The sequence below is a fragment of the Dryobates pubescens genome, chromosome 4 (assembly GCF_014839835.1).
Source record: "Dryobates pubescens isolate bDryPub1 chromosome 4, bDryPub1.pri, whole genome shotgun sequence".
NCBI lineage: Eukaryota > Metazoa > Chordata > Aves > Piciformes > Picidae > Dryobates > Dryobates pubescens.
Window position 1 is genome coordinate 391,872 of NC_071615.1, and position 22,111 is coordinate 413,982.

The 22,111-nt window shown below is 62.0% G+C and overlaps 1 protein-coding gene across 1 annotated transcript; it reads right to left on the reverse strand.

The window, feature by feature from the left end:
• Positions 1-13,285: 13,285 nt before the first annotated feature.
• Positions 13,286-16,089, reverse strand: GFER (growth factor, augmenter of liver regeneration). Its single transcript, XM_054161291.1, has 3 exons — positions 15,859-16,089; positions 15,075-15,286; positions 13,286-13,457 (listed from the first exon to the last, which is right to left on the reverse strand). Exons 1-3 carry the CDS (start codon positions 16,063-16,065, stop codon positions 13,295-13,297), a joined length of 582 nt encoding a protein of 193 aa, XP_054017266.1. The 5' UTR covers positions 16,066-16,089; the 3' UTR covers positions 13,286-13,294.
• Positions 16,090-22,111: the final 6,022 nt, after the last annotated feature.

The window sequence follows — 22,111 nt, forward strand, 5'->3', positions numbered from 1 at the left end:
GCCGCCCTGAGCCCAGCCGAGCCCAGCCGCTCCGCTCCGAGCCCAGCCGAGCCCAGCCGAACCGCTCCGAGCCCAGCCGAACCGCTCCGAGCCCAGCCGAACTCAGCCGAACCGTTCCGAGTCCAGCCGAGCTCAGCCGAACCGTTCCGAGTCCAGCCGAGCCCAACCGAACCGCTCCGAGCCCAGCCGCGCGCGCACCGCGCCGGCCGCGCGCCCCCCACTTCCCCACCTCCCCCCCATCCCCCCGCCCCTCCCGCGTGGGCTCGTCCGCAGCACCGCGTGCGGGCAGCGGGAGGAACCAACCGGGGGGCGGGGGGGGGAGGGACGGACAGACGGACGGGAGCGGCAGGTGACAGCGGGGACAGGCGCTGGCACCGTGCTGTGGCCGTGGGCACCGCGGGACAGCTGTGGGTACCAGGGACAGGCACTGGCACCGTGCTGTGGCTGTTGGTACCGTGGGATAGCCCTGGGCACTAGGCACAGGCACTGGCACCGTGCTGTGGCCGTGGGCACCGTGGACATGCACTGTTGCTGTGCCGTGCCCGGGGGCACCATGGGACAGCTGTGGGCACTGGTACAGGCAGTGTCAGCATGCTGCGGCTGGGCACACCAGACTATGGCCGTGGTCACTGTGCTGCGGTCAGGGTCACCACCTTATGGGCACAGTCGCTGTGCCGTGGCTGGGCACACCATGGTGTGGCCAGGACACCTTTCCGTAGCCAGGGGCACCGTGCTCTAAGGATTACTGTGCTGTGGCCACGGTCACCAGGTGGGGATAGGGCATGGTGGTGGTGCAGGGGCTGCCCGGCCAGTGCCACCGTGCAATAGCAAAGGGCTGCCCACGTGGCTGTAAGCACCTGGGCTGTCGGCAGGAGGGACATGCCGTGGCCCAGAGGTCACCACGCTGTGCAGCTCACCTCTGCTGCTGATGCACATCTTGGCTTCCCCCAAGACAAAGACCCTTCCCCCACCCAGACCCTCTGGCGCGGGCAGACCGTGGAATTCCGGCTGGGCTGGACCTTAAAGGTCACCTGGTGCCACCCCCCTGCAGCCAGCAGGGACGTTCTCAACCAGAGCAGGTTGCAGCCTCACCTAACAGAGGCAGCCCAAGAGCAGAAGGGGCTGGCAGGTGAGAGGTGCAGGCAGGGCTCCTGCTGCAGGAGCAGAGACCTGAAGCCTGAGGGGGATGAAGCTCTTCTGTACCTCAGGCAGGAAAGGAGACCCTCAGAGCTGCCACACGAGGAGGCTGAGGCCAAACCCTATCCCTGCTCCCTCCCCAGGGACAGCAGGAAGGAGGAACAAGAGAAGGTTAGGGGGAAACCCTCAAGTGCTGCAAAGGGAGTTCCCCCCGTGGCTGCAGGACCATCTCCAGAGCTGGTGCTGGTAGCAGGGTGCTGCTGCTGGCTCCATAGCTACCGATGCCATGACAACTCTGACATCATCCTGCCTCGGACGGGAGCTGCAGGCAGCAGCAGGCACTGCCGGCACCGAGCAGCCTGCGCTTGGCCTTGGGAGGCTCCTCCTGCGCCCAGCGCCACCTCCTGCCCCAGTGCCACCTCCTGCCCCAGCGCCACCTCCTGCGCCCAGCGCCACCTCCTGCCCCAGCGCCACCTCCTGCCCCAGTGCCACCTCCTGCCCCAGTGCCACCTCCTGCCCCCAGCGCCACCTCCTGCCCCCAGCATCACCTCCTGCCCCAGTGCCACCTCCTGCCCCAGCGCCACCTCCTGCGCCCAGCGCCACCTCCTGCCCCAGTGCCACCTCCTGCCCCAGCGCCACCTCCTGCCCCAGTGCCACCTCCTGCCCCCAGCGCCACCTCCTGCCCCAGTGCCACCTCCTGCCCCCAGCGCCACCTCCTGCCCCAGCGCCACCTCCTGCCCCAGCATCACCTCCTGCCCCAGCGCCACCTCCTGCGCCCAGCGCCACCTCCTGCCCCAGTGCCACCTCCTGCCCCCAGCGCCACCTCCTGCCCCAGCGCCACCTCCTGCCCCAGCATCACCTCCTGCCCCAGCGCCACCTCCTGCCCCAGCGCCACCTCCTGCCCCAGCGCCACCTCCTGCCCCAGCATCACCTCCTGCCCCAGTGCCACCTCCTGCCCCAGCGCCACCTCCTGCGCCCAGCGCCACCTCCTGCCCCAGCGCCACCTCCTGCCCCCAGCACCACCTCCTGCCCCCAGCGCCACCTCCTGCCCCAGCGCCACCTCCTGCCCCAGTGCCACCTCCTGCGCCCAGCGCCACCTCCTGCCCCAGCATCACCTCCTGCCCCCAGCGCCACCTCCTGCGCCCAGCGCCACCTCCTGCCCCCAGCACCACCTCCTGCCCCAGTGCCACCTCCTGCCCCAGCGCCACCTCCTGCCCCCAGCATCACCTCCTGCCCCAGCATCACCTCCTGCCCCAGCACCACCTCCTGCCCCCAGCATCACCTCCTGCCCCAGCGCCACCTCCTGCCCCCAGCGCCACCTCCTGCCCCAGCGCCACCTCCTGCCCCAGCGCCACCTCCTGCCCCCAGCACCACCTCCTGCCCCCAGCACCACCTCCTGCCCCCAGCACCACCTCCTGCCCCCAGCGCCACCTCCTGCCCCAGCGCCACCTCCTGCCCCAGTGCCACCTCCTGCGCCCAGCGCCACCTCCTGCCCCAGCATCACCTCCTGCCCCCAGCGCCACCTCCTGCGCCCAGCGCCACCTCCTGCCCCCAGCACCACCTCCTGCCCCAGTGCCACCTCCTGCCCCAGCGCCACCTCCTGCCCCCAGCATCACCTCCTGCCCCAGCATCACCTCCTGCCCCAGCACCACCTCCTGCCCCCAGCATCACCTCCTGCCCCAGCGCCACCTCCTGCCCCCAGCGCCACCTCCTGCCCCAGCGCCACCTCCTGCCCCAGCGCCAGCCCTCCTCCTGCCCTGCTGCCCCTGCACAGCAGCTGTGTGGGGAGCAGTGTCCCTGCCAGGTCCCATGGCAGCACACGGCAGGTGGGTGTGGCAGGGTGGGTGTGGCAGGGGCGTTGCCCCGTGCCAGCCGCCGTGCCCCGTCAGGCGCTGGCTGTGGCCCTTGGCAGCTTCGCTGGGCTGCGGCTCCTGGCAGGACAGAGGGCAGGCAGCTGCAGCCGGGCGCTGCCCGCCAGGCTCTCCCTGCTGCAGGGCAGTCATCCTCGCTGCAGGTCTGCTCCTGACTCCCAGCAGGAAGGGCAGAGCTGGCCCTGGGGCTGCCAGCTCAGCACACTCACATCGTGCCGTGCACGGCGGCTGCGAGGAGAGGGCAGCTGGGTTCCTCCTGCCTGCTTCTGGGGCTGCCTGAGGACTGCTGTCCTGAGCTGCCACAGCAGGCCCTGCTCTGAAGCCTGGCCCAGCCAGTCCCTGTTTCTAAACCTGTGCTCCTTCTCCAGGGCTCAGCTCTGCAGCTCCTGAGTGCAGCCTGGGCCCCAGTCCTTGTCCACATCCTGCTGGGTGAGCTTTCCTGCTTCCTCCCCTGCCACAGCACAGCTACAGCACAGCTACAGCACAGCCACAGCACAGCTACAGCACAGCTACAGCACAGCCACAGCTACAGCACAGCTACAGCACAGCTACAGCACAGCCACAGCCACAGCACAGCCACAGCACAGCCACAGCACAGCCACAGCACAGCTACAGCACAGCTACAGCACAGCCACAGCACAGCTACAGCACAGCTACAGCACAGCCACAGCACAGCTACAGCACAGCCACAGCACAGCTACAGCACAGCCACAGCACAGCCACAGCACAGCCACAGCACAGCCACAGCTACAGCACAGCTACAGCACAGCTACAGCACAGCCACAGCCACAGCACAGCCACAGCACAGCCACAGCACAGCTACAGCACAGCTACAGTACAGCCACAGCACAGCTACAGCACAGCTACAGCACAGCCACAGCTACAGCACAGCTACAGCACAGCTACAGCACAGCCACAGCCACAGCACAGCCACAGCACAGCCACAGCACAGCCACAGCACAGCTACAGCACAGCTACAGCACAGCCACAGCACAGCTACAGCACAGCTACAGCACAGCCACAGCACAGCTACAGCACAGCCACAGCACAGCTACAGCACAGCCACAGCACAGCCACAGCACAGCTACAGCACAGCTACAGCACAGCCACAGCTACAGCACAGCTACAGCACAGCTACAGCACAGCCACAGCCACAGCACAGCCACAGCACAGCCACAGCACAGCTACAGCACAGCCACAGCACAGCCACAGCACAGCTACAGCACAGCCACAGCACAGCCACAGCTACAGCACAGCTACAGCACAGCTACAGCACAGCCACAGCACAGCCACAGCTACAGCACAGCTACAGCACAGCTACAGCACAGCTACAGCACAGCTACAGCACAGCCACAGCCACAGCACAGCCACAGCACAGCCACAGCACAGCTACAGCACAGCCACAGCACAGCCACAGCACAGCTACAACACAGCCACAGCACAGCTACAGCACAGCCACAGCACAGCTACAGCACAGCTACAGCACAGCTACAGCACAGCCACAGCACAGCTACAGCACAGCTACAGCACAGCCACAGCACAGCTACAGCACAGCCACAGCACAGCTACAGCACAGCCACAGCACAGCCACAGCACAGCTACAGCACAGCTACAGCACAGCTACAGCACAGCCACAGCACAGCCACAGCACAGCTACAGCACAGCTACAGCACAGCCACAGCACAGCCACAGCACAGCTACAGCACAGGAGCTCTCTCCAGCCCACACCCAAACTGCATTTCCTTTTCAAAGCAGCTTAGCAGCCAGGTGGAGTCAGCCAGGGGCAGGGAAGGACCTTGAGCACCCAGGGGACCTTGGCATCGGGGGGCAGAGGACCTCTGGCGCTTTGCTTGGTCAGCCTGGACAAACTGTCTCTGTGGTCCCCATTGCCGGGAGCCTGCAGGGCAGGGCCTGGGCTCTGGCTCTGGGCTGGTTTTGCAGGAGCTGGATCAGGCAGGGGGAAATCCCAGCTGTGCTTCCTGCTGCTCGGAGGCCCCAGGATGGCTTTGGTGGGAAGAGGTCTTTGAGATCAAATCCAACCCTTCAGCCAGCACTGCCAGGGCACCACTGAGCCATGGCACCACTGAGCCAGGGCACCACTGAGCCATGGCACCACTGAGCCATGGCACCACTGAGCCAGGGCACCACTGAGCCATGGCACCACTGAGCCATGGCACCACTGAGCCATGGCCCTCAGCACCGCAGCTCCATGGCTTTGGAACCCCCGCCGGGGCTGGGGACTCCACCACCTCCCTGGGCAGCCTGTGGCAGTGTCTGACATGCCCTGGATTTCCACCCTCCCTCCAGAGCTGGGAGCAGAGCTGTGCTTCAGGGGCATATGTCTGGACAGAGCCCACGTCTGAGGGCTCTCCACCTTACCTGTTGGCAGCTGAGTGCCTGGCAGCGATGCCAGCTCCGCTCTGTGAAGCAGAAATAATCTCCAGGCAGATGGCTGAGGCTATCACAGCCTGCTTCCCACTGCCAGCTCTGCCAGCCCTGGGCTCAGACCTGGCCTGGAGAAGGCCCAGGGATGGACAAGATGTGGCTCCCCTAGCAGGACCAGCCGCCTCTTCCCTGGGCAGGGGGAGGCAGCAGGGCACAACGGATTTGCAGGCAGCTCAGCCACACTTTCTGCTTGAGGTCCCTGGAGGAAAAGGGAGATGTGAGACTGCCCTGTGCTCAGAGCAGCTCTGCCAGGGGAGTCATGAAGCTGCTCAGGCTGAGCAACCCCAACAGGCAGAGCACAGCACACGGCCCGAGGGGACCAGAGCCAGGCTCCAGCCAGCCGTTGCTGCCCACCAGCCCCCTGAGCCCTGCTGCTGGCTTGGGCATGGTGTGGGTGGCACAACGGCTCAGCCCTCACATTCCCCGGGCAGCAGGCTTGGAGCTGGGCTTTGCAATGCCCTCGTTTGATTGCTGCTCAGGTGCACTGTGAAGAGTGTGGCCAGCAGGTCAAGGGAAGTCCTCCATGTGTTCCACTCTGCCCTGCTGAGGCCACAGCTGGAGTATCCAGTCCAGTGCTGGGCTCCCCAGTTCAGGAGGGACAGGGAACTGCTGGAGAGAGTCCAGGGGAGGCTACAAAGCTGCTGGGGGGCCTGGAGCAGCCCTGTGAGGAGCAAAGGCTGAGAGCCTGCAGCAGAGCAGCCCCAGAGGGGATCTCGGGAAGAGATAAAGGCTGGGGGGCAGGGGGCACAAACTGGCAGCCAGGAGGTTCCACCTGAGCAGGAGGAGAAAATTCTTTGGTGTAAGGGTGCAGGAGGCCAGGAGCAGGCTGCCCAGAGAGGTTGTGGAGTCTCCTCTGAAGAGCTTCTAACCCCTGCAAGCCATTGTGCCCCTGGGCAAGCTGCTTTGGCAGGGGCTGGGGCTGGCTGATCCCCAGAGGCCCCTTCCAACCCCACCCCCCCCGGGGCTGGGATTCTGCTAAATGCTTTGCCCGAGGCTCCTTACAGCCTGGCTCTCACTGCTTGCAACCCTTAGTGTCTAGGAAAGAAGAGCTGATGGAAACCCTGAGAGGTGCTCAGACATCCAGCGTGGCCATCAGCAGGGAGCAGGACTCTGAGTACCTTAGCACACCATCACTAGAAAGCTGCTTAATGCCTTCCACCCTGGGAGATCCAAAAATATCTGGAAGATCATTTCTCAGCTGGTTACTCATCCACCTCTGAGCAGCAGCCCTGCCTCAGGTGGGACTCAGCAGCTCCTCTGCAAGTGCAAATGCAGGAAAGCAGGCTGGGAGCCTTCGGGGACTGGAATCAGCAGGAGACAAGCTGGGGAGCAGAATGCAGGCAACTGAGGCACAAGAGTTCACATCTCAGCACTTGCAGGGGACTCAAACTGGATGCAAAAATCCTCACAAGGTTTCAAAACCCTTTCCAGAGCTGCAGCTGCAGGCTGAGGTCTCCCCTGGTAAACTACTTCTGTGCTTCCTCTCAAAATGAATCATGGAAGGGTTTGGGCTGGAAGGGAGCTCCAGAGCTCACCCAGCCCAGCCCCTGCAGGCAGCAGGGACATCCTCCCCTGGGGCAGGCTGCTCAGAGCCCTCTCCAGCCTCACCTGGAACAGCTCCAGGCATGGAGCCTCAGCCACCTCCCTGGGCAACCTGCTGCAGTGTTCCAGCAGCCTCCTGGGGCAGAACTTGTTCCTCACATCCAATCTCAATCTGCTCTGCTCTCATTCCAAACCATTGCCTCTGCTCCTGTCCCTGCAGCCCTTTGGGAGCAGTCCCTCTGCAGCCTTCCTGCAGCCCTTCAGGTCCTGGCAGGCTGCTGTGAGGTCTGCCTGGAGCCTTCTCTCCTGCAGGCTGCACAGCCCCAGCTCCCTCAGCCTGGCCTTGGGGCAGAGCTGCTCCAACCCCCTGAGCATTTTCCTGGCCCTCCTCTGGCCCTGCTCCATCAGCTCCAGGCCCTTCCTGCGCTGAGGGCTCCAGAGCTGGACCCAGCCCTGCAGGTGAGGTCTCCCCAGAGCAGAGGGGCAGGATCCTCTCTCTTCACCTCTGGCCACACTGCTCTGGATGCAGCCCAGGATGCATCAAAATGAAATGCAGCATAAGAAAATGTGGGGTTTTTGGCAAACCTGGGCTGAATTCTGCCCTGGGAAGGTGCAGCCTCAGAGGAGACAGAGAAAGGGAAAGAAGAGCCCTGGCTGCTTTCGAAACCAACCTCCTAGGACCACAGCAGCAAGTCACATCTTGTAGGGCCTGACCAACAAGTTGACTTTGCTGCTCATCATCTGCTACCTGCTCGGTGTCGTAGCTGAGCAGGTTGGCAATGAGAGCAGAGCTGACAGCTCCAAGGCCACAGGGCAGCTGCCCAGCAGCTCCACCAGGCTCTGGCATGCAGAGCTCCTGCAGCTCTCACCAGAGCCACCTCCAGCTTTGCTGCCAAGGGCTTCCCCAGCTCAGCCTTTCGCTGCGGTTTGTGCTGCGTCACATCACCCAGCAGGATCCACTGCACAGGTGCTGGGGCAGTAAGGGTCCTGGTGGCTGTGGAACGAGTGAGGTGTGTGCAGTGAGACTCAGGGGACCACGGAATGGTTTGAGTTGGAAAAGCCTTTCAAGGTCATGGAGGCCAAACTGCTAACCCAGCACTGCCAGGGCACCGCTCAAGAGCCGCAGAGCTGTGGAGGTTGGAAGAAACCTCTGGAATTCTGGCCCCCAGCACCACATCTCCAGAGCTCTGAAACCCCTCCAGGGATGGGGACCCCACCACTGCCTGGGCAGCCTGGGCCAGGCCTGGACAAGCCTTTTGAGCAAGAAAATGTTCTTTATGTCAAACCTAAACCTCCTCTGGGGCAACCTGAGGCCATCTCCTCTTGTTCCTTGGTAGAAGAGACCAACCCCCACCTGGCTGCAGCCTCCTCTCAGGGAGCTGCAGAGAGCAATGAGCTCTCCCTCAGCCTTTTCTCCAGGCTGAACACCCCCAGCCCCCTCAGCTGCTCCTCCCCAGCCCTGATCTCCAGACCCTTCCCCAGCTTCCTTGTCCTCTGCACACAAGAAATGGTTTGTTTCTTAAGTGAACAAATAGTGAAGTGGTCCTTGGCAGCCTGGGCTGCAGGAGAAGTGAGGGCAGCCTGAGCTGAGTGCTGTGGTTACAGTCAGCACTCTCAGGCCCAGGCCTGTGCACAACAAACATTAAAATAGCTTCCCTGGAAGCTTATTTCCATCTAAACAGGCACCAGAAGCAAGGGCTGCTGAAACCACTATTTTTATCCCCATTCTGCAGCAGGGGAAGTGCAGCTGCAGCAAGTGGAGTGAGTTACCTGGAGTCCAGCAAGAAGCTGCTGAGGAAGAACTGAGTGTGGATCCCCTGAGCCTTGTCTTACATCTTGCCTGCCTCTTGCCCCATCAAAGATTGCACAGGGCACAGCCACACTCTTGGCAGCTTGGGCCACATGGCAGGGGTGGAAGGAGCAGGGAGATGCCAGCCTGGCCTGACCACAAGCAGCACTTGCAAGGAAAGTCCCTGCCCTGTGCTGGGAGCTGAGGTGCTGGATGCTCTGGGGAAAAAAGGGAATTTCTAGGGACTGCAATGAAATATCTGCTGGGGGAGGGACGTTGGTTTAACTTGGCTGCTTTCCTTCCCAGAGAGCTGCTAATGCAAAGCAAGGCTCTCAAGAAACTCTCTGGGATCTCTTCCTACCTCTTCCACGCAGCCAGGCTGGGCTGCATCCCTGTACCCCCAAAGGAACAGCTTTGCTGAGGGCACAGCTGTCCTCTGATCTTCCTTCCACATCCTCCTCTTCCTCCACGAAGCATCCAGGGCAGCTGACAACCATGGCAAGGAAGTTTGGTCCCTACTCTGAGTTCATGGCTGCTGTGCACCATCCCCTGGCCTGCGTCTGGGCCGTGCATGAGCCTCAGGAGTCTGTGCAGCCACTACAGAGCCCATGTGAGGCACAGCTGGGTGGTGCCAGCAGGCACCAGCTCACCTCTGTGCAGGGCAGACATCTGCCTCACATCTGCAGCTGGCCCAGGCTGCCCAGGGCAGCAGTGGAGTCCCCTGGAGGGGTTTCAAAGCCCTGGAGCTGTGGTGCTGAGGGCCAAGGGCTGGTAGTGCCCTGGCAGTGCTGGGGCAGGGTTTGGACTCCACAATCTTCAAGGTCTCTTCCAACCAAACTGTTTCTTTGGTTTCATGCAAGCAAGGCACAGGCTCTGACCCAAGGGATTCCTGAGGGCTGCCCACAGCTGTGGCTGCCTTCCTGCAAGCAGTGCCCTGGACTGCAGTCGAGCAGGTGACTACAGCAGCCACAGTTCACTCATCCTTCCCCATCTCCTCCTCACCTGCTGCAGCACTCTGCACCTCCCCATGGAGGAGCAGTCCTGAGCTGAAGCTCAGGTAGGGAGCATGCTGGACACAGCAGCCAGCCAGTGGTTTACTAAAGCTGGAAGGGCAGATTTCAGCTGCCCATCCCTCACTCAGACACCCGGACGAGAGGCACTGCACACTCTGTAGGCAACTGGAGTCACCTACAGCTCCTGCCCACGGCACAGGACAGGACCCAGCAGGAGGCAGCCCTTGGCTCTCAGCAGCTGAGGCAGGGAGGGAGCTGCTCCGTTGCCCTCTGCTGCTGGCCTGGGTCCGGTGCGAGGCAAATTCTTCCAGGCTCATCCCTCCGAAGCACAGAGCAGTAACAGAGCACAGAAGCCACTAAGCGTGATGCCAGGGGATACATCCCAGAATGCCAGCTTGGGGGGGTTGGAAGGGACCCCTGGGGATCACCCAGCCCAAGCCCTGCTCCAGCAGGGCACCCCCAGCAGCTTGCCCAGGGGCACAATGCCCAGGGGGGGTTGGAAGCTCTCCAGAGGAGACTCCACAACCTCTCTGGGCAGCCTGCTCCAGGCCTCCAGCAGCCTCACAACAAAGTTTCTCCTCCTGCTCAGGTGGAACCTCCTGGGTGCCAGTTTGTGCCCTCTGCCCCTTGTGCTGTCCCTGGGCACCACTGAGCAGAGCCTGGCCCCAGCCCCTTGCCCCCGAGCCTTTATCTCTTGCTGAGCATTGCTCAGCTGCCCTCTGGAGCTGCTCTGCTGCAGGCTCTCAGCCCCAGGGCTCTCAGCCTCTGCTCCTCATGGAGCTGCTCCAGGCCCCTCAGCATGTTTCCAGGGATGGGATTTGGACAGCTGGGGAGGGGTCTGGAGCACAGCCCTGTGAGGAGAGGCTGAGGGAGCTGGGGTTGCTTAGCCTGGAGAAGAGGAGGCTCAGGGGAGACCTCATTGCTCTCTACAGCTCCCTGAAGGGAGGTTGTAGTTGGGGTGGGGGTTGGTCTCTTCTCCCAGGCACCCAGCACCAGCACAAGAGGACACAGTCTCAGGCTGCGCCAGGGGAGGTTTAGATTGGATGTTAGGAAGAAGTTCTACAGAGAGAGAGTGCTTGCCCATGGGAATGTGCTGCCCAGGGAGGTGGTGGAGTCGCCGTCACTGGAGGTGTTCAGGAGGAGACTTGATGGGGTGCTTGGTGCCATGGGTTGGTTGTTTAGGTGGTGTTGGATTGGTTGATGGGTTGGACTTGATGATCTTGAAGGTCTATTCCAACCTGGTCTATTCTATTCTATTCCTATTAGCCTACAAACCCCAGAGCTGGCTCCACACCACCTCGTTGGCAGCTTCTCCTCCAGTGCTTATTCCTGCCCACAGCAAGCACTGCAGGGCTGCTCTGCTCCCCTCAAACTGCTGAGCAACCACCCCAGGAATGGCAGAGAACAAGGGAAATGAATCAGTGCTGAGAGGAAAGGGCAAAAAAGCCCAAAGGGAAAGCTAAGCCCTGCCCTCTGCAAGCCTGTAAAACCCCTGCAGGAAGAGGCAGCAGCCACTGCCTGCACCGTGCTGCAGGAAAGAGCCTCCTGGGAGTCTCCCTGTAAGCAGGAGTCTGCCACCCCCAGCACACTGCAAAGGAACAGCTAATCCCTACAAAAATGTTAAGGCACAGCAGAGCTTCCACCAACACCTGCCCCTGGCTCTCACTGAGGCAACTCTGCCTCCCCTTCGTGAGGACAATGCCCTGGAGCCTCCCTGCTCTCTGCTTGTGGGGGAGAGGGAAAGAGCAACACAACTGCAGCTCTGGGTGCAAGCAGTGAGGCCTTGGAAAGGCTGCAAGGCTCCAGAGGGGCATTGCACAGGAGAGGCTCCTAAGGAAGGTCACCACAGTGCCTCCAGCAGCACCTCAGCATGGCACAGACTGGGAGGAGTGGCTGGCACGGGAGGGCTGTGCTGCCCTTCAGCCAGAGCTGGGCAGGCTGCAGAGCTGGGCAGGGAGAAACTGACTGAAACCCAACACAGCCAAGGGTAGAGTCTTGCATCTGAGAGAGAACACCCCCATGGAGCAGGATAGGCTGGGGCCTGATCTGTTGGAGAGCAGTGGAGGGGAAAAGGACCTGGGGGTCCTGGTGGACAGCAGGATGCCCAGGAGCCAGCAATGTGCCCTTGTGGCTGGGAAGGGCAAAGGCCTCCTGGGGTGGATAAGAAGGGCTGTGGGGAGTAGGTCAGAGAGGGTCTTCTCATTCCTTGGGTCAGTGGTGTCAGTTCAGCAGGACAGCACAGCAGCAGCTGCAGCCCACCCCAGCTGAGCCTGGAGACACCAGCACGAGGGGATCCCTTTGCTCACACAGCAGGGATGTCATGGAATCATGGAAGGGTTTGGGCTGGAAGGGAGCTCCAGAGCTCACCCAGGCCAACCCCTGCAGGCAGCAGGGACATCCTCCCCTGGAGCAGGCTGCTCAGAGCCCTCTCCAGCCTCACCTTGAGCAGCTCCAGGCTTGGAGCCTCAGCCACCTCCCTGGGCAACCTGCTGCAGTGTTCCAGCAGCCTCCTGGGGCAGAACTTGTTCCTCACATCCAATCTCAATCTGCTCTGCTCTCATTCCAAACCATTGCCTCTGCTCCTGTCCCTGCAGCCCTTTGGGAACAGTCCCTCTGCAGCCTTCCTGCAGCCCTTCAGGTCCTGGCAGGCTGCTGTGAGGTCTGCCTGGAGCCTTCTCTCCTGCAGGCTGCACAGCCCCAGCTCCCTCAGCCTGCACTCACAGCAGAGCTGCTCTGACCCAGCTGCAGGACCTTGCCCTTTGCCTTACTGACCCTGATGAGAGTCTCCTCAGGCCAGCCCTGCAGCCTGCCCAGGTCCCTCTGCATGGCTCCCATCCCACCCTTCAGGCTTACAAACCACACCACTCAGCTTGGTGTCATCTGCAGCTTTGTGCTTGGTTCCTTTATTGTTTTCACCTCCACAATTCCATTTGCACACAGACATTTTCAAACTCAGTTTGACCAGGTGCAGCCACATTTCCCCCTGCTCTGTGCACAAAGTCTCTTCCATAACAATTCATTCTGGAAGTTTGGTACAGATCAGCAGCCAACCCCCCAAAACATCCTCCCCTCCCCACCCCCTCAAGCCCACAGAGGTCATCAGATGCCTGAGGCAGCCAAGTGCAGCTCCCTGCACAGGAGGGAGCAGGTGCCCCTGAACTCAGGAAGTGTCCTCATGAGCAAGGCAGCAGGAGCCTGGCAGTGACCTCCCTGCACAGGATGGTTCAGGGTGGAAGGGACCTTAGAGCTCACCTGCTCCAACCTCCCACCAAGGCTCTGCTGCTCAAGGCCTCATCCAGCCCGGCCCTGAGCACCCCCAGGGAGGAGCGAGGAAGGCTCCAGCCACTCAGGCAATGCATTTCTGACGTCACTGAGCACAGTCCTGCTGGGAGGAGACTTCCAAGTGTCTGTTAGAGCTTGCTTCCCGTTATGGGCACAGCCAGAGGCAGGGAGCCAGGGGCCGCCCCGGAGCCGCTCCTCCCGGCAGCCTGCCCGGGCTACCCACAGCTGCCATCCTTCCAGCCGTCCCTCCAGCGCTCGTCCACGCGGGAGCAGTCGAACTCTGCCTTGCCCAGCTTCCTGTTCACCTCGTTGTGGAGCAGGCACAGCCACTGGGAGAAGCTGCTCCTGCTGCTGGTGTCCGGCTGGCTCCTGCGCAGCCTGCGGGAGGGGAGAGCCAACCGCTGAGACCCCCCGGGGCGGGCGGCAGCCCCGGCACGACGGGAGCACACAGACAGAGTCACAGGGGCTGGAAGGGACCCCCGGGGCAGGCAGCAGCCTCAGCACCACAGCACGAAGGGAGCACACAGACAGAGTCACAGGGGCTGGAAGGGACCCCGGGGCAGGCAGCAGCCTCAGCACCACAGCACGAAGGGAGCACACAGAGTCACAGGGGCTGGAAGGGACCCCCGGGGCAGGCAGCAGCCTCAGCACCACAGCAAGAAGGGAGCACCCAGACAGAGTCACAGGGGCTGGAAGGGACCCCCGGGGCAGGCAGCAGCCTCAGCACCACAGCACGAAGGGAGCACACAGAGTCACAGGGGCTGGAAGGGACCCCCGGGGCAGGCAGCAGCCTCAGCACCACAGCACGAAGGGAGCACACAGACAGAGTCACAGGGGCTGGAAGGGACCCCCGGGGCAGGCAGCAGCCTCAGCACCACAGCAAGAAGGGAGCACACAGACAGAGTCACAGGGGCTGGAAGGGAGCTCTGGGGATCACCCAGTCCAGCCCCCTGCCAGGGCAGGGTCACCCAGGACACATCCAGGTGGGGTTGGAAAGGCTCCAGAGGAGACTCCACAGCCTCTCTGGCAGCCTGCTCCAGGGCTCTGCCACCCTCACAGGGACAAAGGTTTCCCTCCTGTTCCCCTGGCACCTCCCCTGCTCCAGCTTGCCCCCAGTGCCCCTTGTGCTGTGCTTGGCCATCCCTGAGCAGAGCCTGGCTCCAGCCCTGCACATCTTTACCCCCAGCCATGAGGGCAGCCCTCAGGCTGCTCTGCTCCCAGCTGCCTCAGCCTGGCCTCACACTGCCTGCAGCAGCTCTGTGGCTCTGGGACAGACTCTTGCAAGCAGTTCCCTGAGGTCCTTCTTGAACTAAGGGACCCAGAGTCATCCTTTCTACTGCTGCAGGATGAATCCCAGAGAGAACCCAGACGAGGGCACACTCCACAATGCTGATGGCTGCAACTGCCTCTGTTCCACTCCCTGCCCTCTCTTATCAGCTGGGAAAGGCACAGGAGTCTTACCTCTGCTCAAAACAACCACCATGAGCTCATCACACAGAAATCAAATGGGAAACCCAATCAAAGCAGAACCACCAATGAAAGCCTGAGCAGCTCCCCAGCCATGTGATGCCTGCTGGGTCAGTAACTCACTCTGACTCTTTTCTGTGGGGGTTCATGGTCCAGAACAGAGGAGCTGAAACTTTCAAGCACAAAGCTGAGGGCAGCAGGAGTGCCTCCAGCAGCAGAGCCCATGGCCACCTTGGCCTTCCTGCCTGCTCACAAAGAGCATTTCCAGGGGAGAGCCAACTTATTTCAAGTCCCAATCTAACTGCACCACTGACATCCAGCTCACTTTGAAGCAGAAAGCCCCCAAAGTGCCTCAGGGAGGCCTTGGAGGCAGCACACAAGGTACCAGCAGAAGGAAGATGTTTTCTGAGTGTCTCAGATTTATGCAAGACCAAAAGCCACCACCTCTGGAGCCCACAGACCCCAGCAGCTGCCCCTGCAGCCCTGCCCCCTGCAGCACCCAGGCTGCAGCCCAGCCAAGCAGCTCACCTGTCCCTCAGGTCCTCAGCGCAGTGCTCACAGGGGTAGAACTTGGAGAAGAGGTTGATGAAGTCTCTCATCTCCTCCTGCTGGGCCCCGGAGGGGCGCTCAGGGTAGTAGGCTGCCATGGTGTGCAGGAGGGCCCAGGTGCTGCGCCCCAGCTGCTCGCTGTCCAGGGGACAGTTGGGAGGGGGCTCCTTGTCCTCCCTCACCGCCAGCTCCTGCAGCAGGACAGAGGCTTTGTGAGCTGCCCCTTGGGTACTGGGCTAAGGTTGGACTGGATGGGCTGGGAGGGCTCTTCCAGCTGGGTATGTCCTGTGCTCCTGCGGGGTGCTGGTGCCCGCGGGTTACGGCCTCTGCGCTCAGGTGGGAGGGAGGGAAGCAGCTTAAGGTCAACGAACCCAACCAGACCCTGACATCTCCCTGCGCACACTCAGTGTCTTATAAGCACCTCCCCGGGCAGCCGTGCCCAGTGCCCCTCCGGTGAGGAAATCGATCATAAAGTCCAACCTAAGCCTTCCCCGGAGCAGCCTGAGGCTGTTCCCCTCCCGTCACTTGCTACCTGGGCCAAGAGCTGGGCCCCACCTCGCTACGAGGGGGGCAGAGCCCCCCCCCCCTCGGCGGGGAGAGGCTGCTCCGTAACGGGCGGGGACGGAGCGAGGGGAAACGCTGCCCGGGCCCTCCGCACCGGGGAGCGGCGCACTGCCGGGGCAAGCGGGAGCATCGCTTCCCAGCTGCGGGATGGGGACAGCTTCCCCCCGACCCCCCCGGCCCCCGCTCGGCCGATGCCTACCCCGGCTCCGGGGGCCGCCCGCTGCCTCTGCTCGCGGAGCCAGCTCTTGAAGTCCGTGCAGGCTCGGCACGGCTTCTTGGACGCCTCCCCCGCCCCAGAGCCCGCGGCGCCGTGCGGGGCGGCGGAGGGAAAGGCGAAAGGAGCACTCTCGGTGCTGAGGAACGGCGAGGAGCCGCTGCCCGCCCGGCCCCCGCTGGGCGCCGCCATCTTGCGGCCGCGCAGCACCACGGCCCGGGGGGAGGAGCCTGGGAGGGGGCGGGGCCGGGGGAGGAGCCAGGCTGGGTCCCGGGCGGGGCAGAGCCCGGGGGGAGGAGGAGTGAGGAAGGGGGCGGGGGCGGGGCCGGGCGCCACGCCCAGCCTCTGCCGGGACGGCTGCGGGGTCTGGAACCCCTTCCAGGCGTGGGGGCTGCACCGCTCCCTGGGCAGCCTGGATCCCCTGATGCAGATCAGTGATGAAGACAGCAAAGAGAGCTGGCCCCAGATGCTGGGGACCGCACTGTGAGCAGCTGCTGTGCGTGTGCCCCGTGGCAGCGCCCTGCCCGCCCCTGCCCAGGAAGGTTGGCATTACCCGCAGCGGAGTGGCAGTCACCAGCGTGGTGTGAAGAGCAAACAGACAGCTCCTGCACTTGCAGCTCCTGCACTTGCAGCAGAGCACACCCAGAGCAGGCTGCAGACCTTCCAACACCTGCCACGCGCTTGTACAGCTACCTCGAGGAAGCATTTACTGCTTGCCAGGGGCACTGCGCCCTGCTCAGCCCTCACCTGCAGGGCTGTGCCCAGCTCTGGAGCCCTCAGCACAGGAAGGGCCTGGAGCTGATAGAGCAGGGCCAGAGGAGCTCACAAGAATGCTCAAGGGGCTGGAGCAGCTCTGCCCCAAGGCCAGGCTGAGGGAGCTGGGGCTGTGCAGCCTGCAGGAGAGAAGGCTCCAGGCAGACCTCACAGCAGCCTGCCAGGACCTGAAGGGCTGCAGGAAGGCTGCAGAGGGACTGCTCCCAAAGGGCTGCAGGGACAGGATGAGCTCCCTGAGCATCTTCATGTCCCTCCTCTGGCCCTGCTCTATCAGCTCCAGGTCCTTCCTGTGCTGAGGGTCCCAGAGCTGGACACAGCCCTGCAGGTGGGGTCTGAGCAGGGGGGCAGGATCCCCCCCCCCCCCCCTCCATCTCTGGCCTCACTGCTTCGGATGCAGCCCAGGCTGCCCTTGGCCTTCTGTGCTGCAAGAGTACACTGCCTGCTCCTGTCCAGGGACCTTGCCCCTGACAGCTGCTGCCCCTGCACCCTGCTCCTGCTTGGGAGCCTGTCTGGAATGCCTCTCCCCTGAGCCTGTGCTGTTGTGCCACTGCTCTGCAGCCACCATCTGTGTGGCACCAGCTGCAAACACTGCTGCTGGCAGCTGGTACCCTCTGGCCTCTCAGCACAGAGAGGGGCAGGGGGCTGGCAGGTAATGCATGGCTCCAGAGCAGCTGTCCCAGCCCTCCCAGACAGTGCCAGAGCTCAGCCTGCTGCTGCTGGGAGCAGCACAGCACCCAGCTGATGCTCTCCCCCTTCATCCTCACAGCTCTTTGGTTTCTCCTCTTCAGTTTGCAGTTTCAGGAGAATATTTCTCCACTGACACTGCTGAGGGGCAGAGTGCCTGAGAGCAAACACTGAGATGGCTTTGGGAAAGCTCTGGGCACAGAACCCCAGAGCCCCAGCACGGGGGGGCTGGGAGGGACCTCTGCCAAAGCAGCTTGCCCAGGGCACCATGGCATGGGGTGTGTGTGTGTGTGTGTGTGTGTGTAAGCTCTCCAGAGAAGGAGACTCCACAGCCTCTCTGGGCACTCCGTGATCCTGGGGGAGTCAGCAATGTTGGCCCTAACAGCCGGGGGGCCACCAGGCCCCCCGGCCTTTTGTCACCACCACCATCACCCAGTGCACACCATGGGGACTCCATGGGTACTCACCAGGGGTGAGAGGAGGATCCTCAGCCCAGATGGGCTCAGCTTAGGGCTGCTGCCCTTCCTGGGAGGGATTAAATAGGGGAGTGGGTGGGGAGGGTCAAGGGGCCACAGCTGGGGTGGGAGGAGACTCCAACAGAGCCCAGGTGCTGTGGGTTTGAGGGGAAAGGGGGGGAAATGGGGCAGGTGGGGTGGCAAAGGGGCAGAGTGAAAGCAGTGCTGTGAGGAAGAATGGGGATGAAAATGACATCCAAATGTGAATTGCTGACCTTTAGGTGCCAGGTGCTGACCATGGCTGCTTCCAGCATGTTCCTCTGCTCCTGGGTGTTAGCTTGTGCCCCTTGCCCCTTGTCCTGCCCCTGGGCACCACTGAGCAGAGCCTGGCCCCAGCCCCTTGCCCCCCAGCCTTTATCTCTTGCTGAGCACTGCTCAGATTCCCTCTGGGGCTGCTCTGCTGCAGGCCATCCTCTTATGAAACAGCTCTGCCTCTAAATTCCACTTGCAAAGGGAAGATCAATGAGGGGCAGGAGACCTTCTTGCTGTTTTCTGTACCCACCAGCAACCAATAAACCTTCAAAAGATGCTGATGACCTCATGCCTTTGTTTTCAGTTCAGGGAAGAGGGCTGAGCAGGGATCTGGCCAAGGGACCCCCGGGAATTTCCCCCAGTGCTTTATTGCTTTGCCTTCAAGCAATTAAAGAGTTGCAGAGATGCTTCTAAGGCAAAGCAATCTCCTGGCTTGGCTGTTAACTGTCTGTTTGCTTTCTCCTCACTGATTTCATTGGCTGGGTTAGTTGAAATAGGAGTTCATAAAGTCAGAAGGTGTGGTGGAGCCTGATACCAAACCAGCTCCTGATGGAGACCCCTCTGAAGAGTGGCTGCTTCCCTGGGGGCAGGGAGCAAAGCTTGCCCCCATCAGAGTCATGGAAGGGTTTGGGCTGGAAGGGAGCTCCAGAGCTCACCCAGCCCAGCCCCTGCAGGCAGCAGGGACATCCTCCCCTGGGGCAGGCTGCTCAGAGCCCTCTCCAGCCTCACCTTGAACAGCTCCAGGCAGGGAGCCTCAGCCACCTCCCTGGGCAACCTGCTGCAGTGTTCCAGCAGCCTCCTGGGGCAGAACTTGTTCCTCACATCCAATCTCAATCTGCTCTGCTCTCATTCCAAACCATTGCCTCTGCTCCTGTCCCTGCAGCCCTTTGGGAACAGTCCCTCTGCAGCCTTCCTGCAGCCCTTCAGGTCCTGGCAGGCTGCTGTGAGGTCTGCCTGGAGCCTTCTCTCCTGCAGGCTGCACAGCCCCAGCTCCCTCAGCCTGTCCCTGGGGCAGAGCTGCTCCAACCCCCTGAGCATTTTCATGGCCTCCTCTGGCCCTGCTCCAGCAGTTTGCTGTCCTTATGCTGGGGACACCAGAGCTGGGCACAGACCTCAGGTGAGGCCTGAGCAGGGGGGCAGAATCCCCTCCCTCATCTGGTCACTGGTGTCTGTGAGTAGGCACTGACCCCTCCTCAGAGAGGTGCTCTGCCTGACAGCCCCCTCAGCCCTGGCTGAGAGCAGGAGGGGGGCAGTGACAGTAACCACCAGGAAGCCATGGTGCAGGCTGGGCTTGGGGGGGTGCCAGGGCTGTGTTTGCCTTTCTCAGAGGAAGACTACTGTTTGATGTTCTGCTCTTATCTCTGGCAGCTGAGAAACAGCTTGGCAGCTCACAGGGAGTGCAGGAGGAAGGAAGAACAGGGCCAGGAAAGAGGAGATGATAGAGTCACAGAAGGGGGTCTTGAAGATCAGCAAATCCAACCCTACCCCAGCACTGCCAGGGCACCACTGAGCTATGGCCCTCAGCACCACATCTCCATGGCTTTGAAACCCCTCCAGGGTTGGGGCAGCCTGAGCCAGGCCTTGATAACCCTTCTGGGGAAGAAATTGTTCCTCATGTCCAAGCTAAGCCTTCTCTGGTGCAACCCAAGGCTGTTTCCTCTCCTCCTGTCCCTTGTTCCTCAGGAACAACCCCACCTGGCTGCAGCCTCCTCTCAGGGAGCTGCAGAGAGCAATGAGGTCTCCCTCAGCCTCCTCTTCTCCAGGCTGAACACCCCCAGGGCCCTCAGCTGCTCCTCCAGGACTTGTGCTCTAGACCCATATTTGAGACCAGATTCACATCCCTCTGCTGGGTCCAGCTCTGGAGCCCTCAGCACAGGAAGGACCTGGAGGTGATGGAGCAGGGCCAGAGGAGGGCCAGGAAAATGCTCAGGGGGTTGGAGCAGCTCTGCTGTGAGTGCAGGCTGAGGGAGCTGGGGCTGTGCAGCCTGCAGGAGAGAAGGCTCCAGGCAGACCTCACAGCAGCCTGCCAGGACCTGAAGGGCTGCAGGAAGGCTGCAGAGGGACTGCTCCCAAAGGGCTGCAGGGACAGGAGCAGAGGCAATGGTTTGGAATGAGAGCAGAGCAGATTGAGATTGGATGTGAGGAACAAGTTCTGCCCCAGGAGGCTGCTGGAACACTGCAGCAGGTTGCCCAGGGAGGTGGCTGAGGCTCCATGCCTGGAGCTGCTCAAGGTGAGGCTGGAGAGGGCTCTGGGCAGCCTGAGCCAGGGCAGGATGTCCCTGCTGCCTGCAGGGGCTGGGCTGGGTGAGCTCTGGAGCTCCCTTCCAGCCCAAACCCTTCTCTGATTTTATGTCTCTTCAACAGCAGTTCTTTGAAAGCCCTGCCCTGAGCCTCTCAGCTTTTGGTGATGTTTTGTAGGCAGCTCCAGGTGAAGTCCTGTGCCCTCTGCAGGGGAGCACCAGCAGGAAGCTGAGCTGTGTTTACAGACAAGGACCTGAGCCTGAAGGGCACCCAGGCAGCAAGGCAGCAGCAGGAGTTAGTCACTCTGAGGTTTGTGAGGCTGCAGTCAAGTAGGAAATGGCAGCAGAAACCCCCACAATGTGTTTGCAGGCAGTGACTCACCCTGAGCAGTGCTGCTGCACTGCAGGCAGCCAAACCTTCCCCAGGCACGAAATTACCTCCCAGGGACCAGGAAGGAGCCTGAGGCCACACAGCACTTCAGCACCGGGGGGGGGGCTGGACCTCAGCTCAGATTTGTCCAGTGGTGTTTAAATTGTGCTCAGAGGCTGGCAGCAGCTGAAGAGGAGCCAGCAGTGAGCTCAAGTGGCCAAGAAGGCCACCAGCATCCTGGCCTGGACCAGCAATGGTGTGGCCAGCAGGAGCAGGGCACTGATCCTGCCCCTGGGCTGGGCACTGGGGAGGCCACAGCTCAAGCCCTGGCCAAAGCTTTGGACCCCTCATGCCAAGAAGAACATTGAGGGTTGGAGCAGGTCCAGAGAAGGGCAACCAGGCTGGGGAAGGGTCTGGAGAGCAGGGCTGGGGAGGAGCAGCTGAGGGAGCTGGGGGTGTGCAGCCTGGAGCAGAGGAGGCTGAGGGAGACCTCCTTGCCCTCTGCAGCTCCCTGAGAGGAGGCTGGAGCCTGGTGGGGCTTGGGCTCTGCTCCCTAGGCTCAGGTGACAGAAGGAGAGGAAATGGCCTGGAATTGTGCCAGGGGAGGCTGAGGTTGGAGCTTAGGAACAATTTCCTTGCTGCCAGAGTGGTCAGGGGCTGGCAGAGGCTGCCCAGGGAGGTGGTGGAGTCCCCATGCCTGGAGGTGTCCCAGAGCCCTGTGGCCATGGGGGCTGGACCCAAGGAGCTCTTCCAACAGAAGTCATTCTGTGGTTCTGTGATCTTGAAGGTCTCTTCCAACCCAAACCATTCTGTGGTGCTATGATGGTGATGCTGGTGATGATGAAGAAGCAGAAGGAGCAGGTCCAAGCAAGCAGAGTGCAGCAAGGCTCAGTCAGGGTGGAAGAAGAGAGCTTGGCAGGCTGCAAGTGCAGGGAGAGTGTGCTGAGCTGTGCAGAGCCAAGCAGGCATGAAAGCACAGCTCTCCCTGCACCTCTTCCTCCTCCCCACAGGCTTTAGAGTAAAGGTTAGCTTGGTCTGAGGGGGACAAGGAGGACAAAGGTTTTTCCTTCTCTCTGAAGCCAGGGTGAGCTTCTGCTGTGAGGCAGCAGCGCTGCTGGGAAGCCCAGGGGAGATAAGGCACTTTGCATATGCTGCTGGATGGCAGTGGGGAATGAGGAAGGGGTGAGAAGAGCAGGAACACTTCTCTGACTAACCCAGGAGGAACACAACAGCCTTGGCCCTGAGCACTTTGCCTTACTGAGCATGAGGCAAGGTCAGATTCTGCCCAGTGTTCCCCCCCCTGCCCCCCCAGCACTGCCTGACTGGATTCTGCTGCTGGGATTTCCCCCTGGTGGAAGGTGAGGCACGTGGGGCAGGCTGGGCACTGGGCAGCCACAATGGCC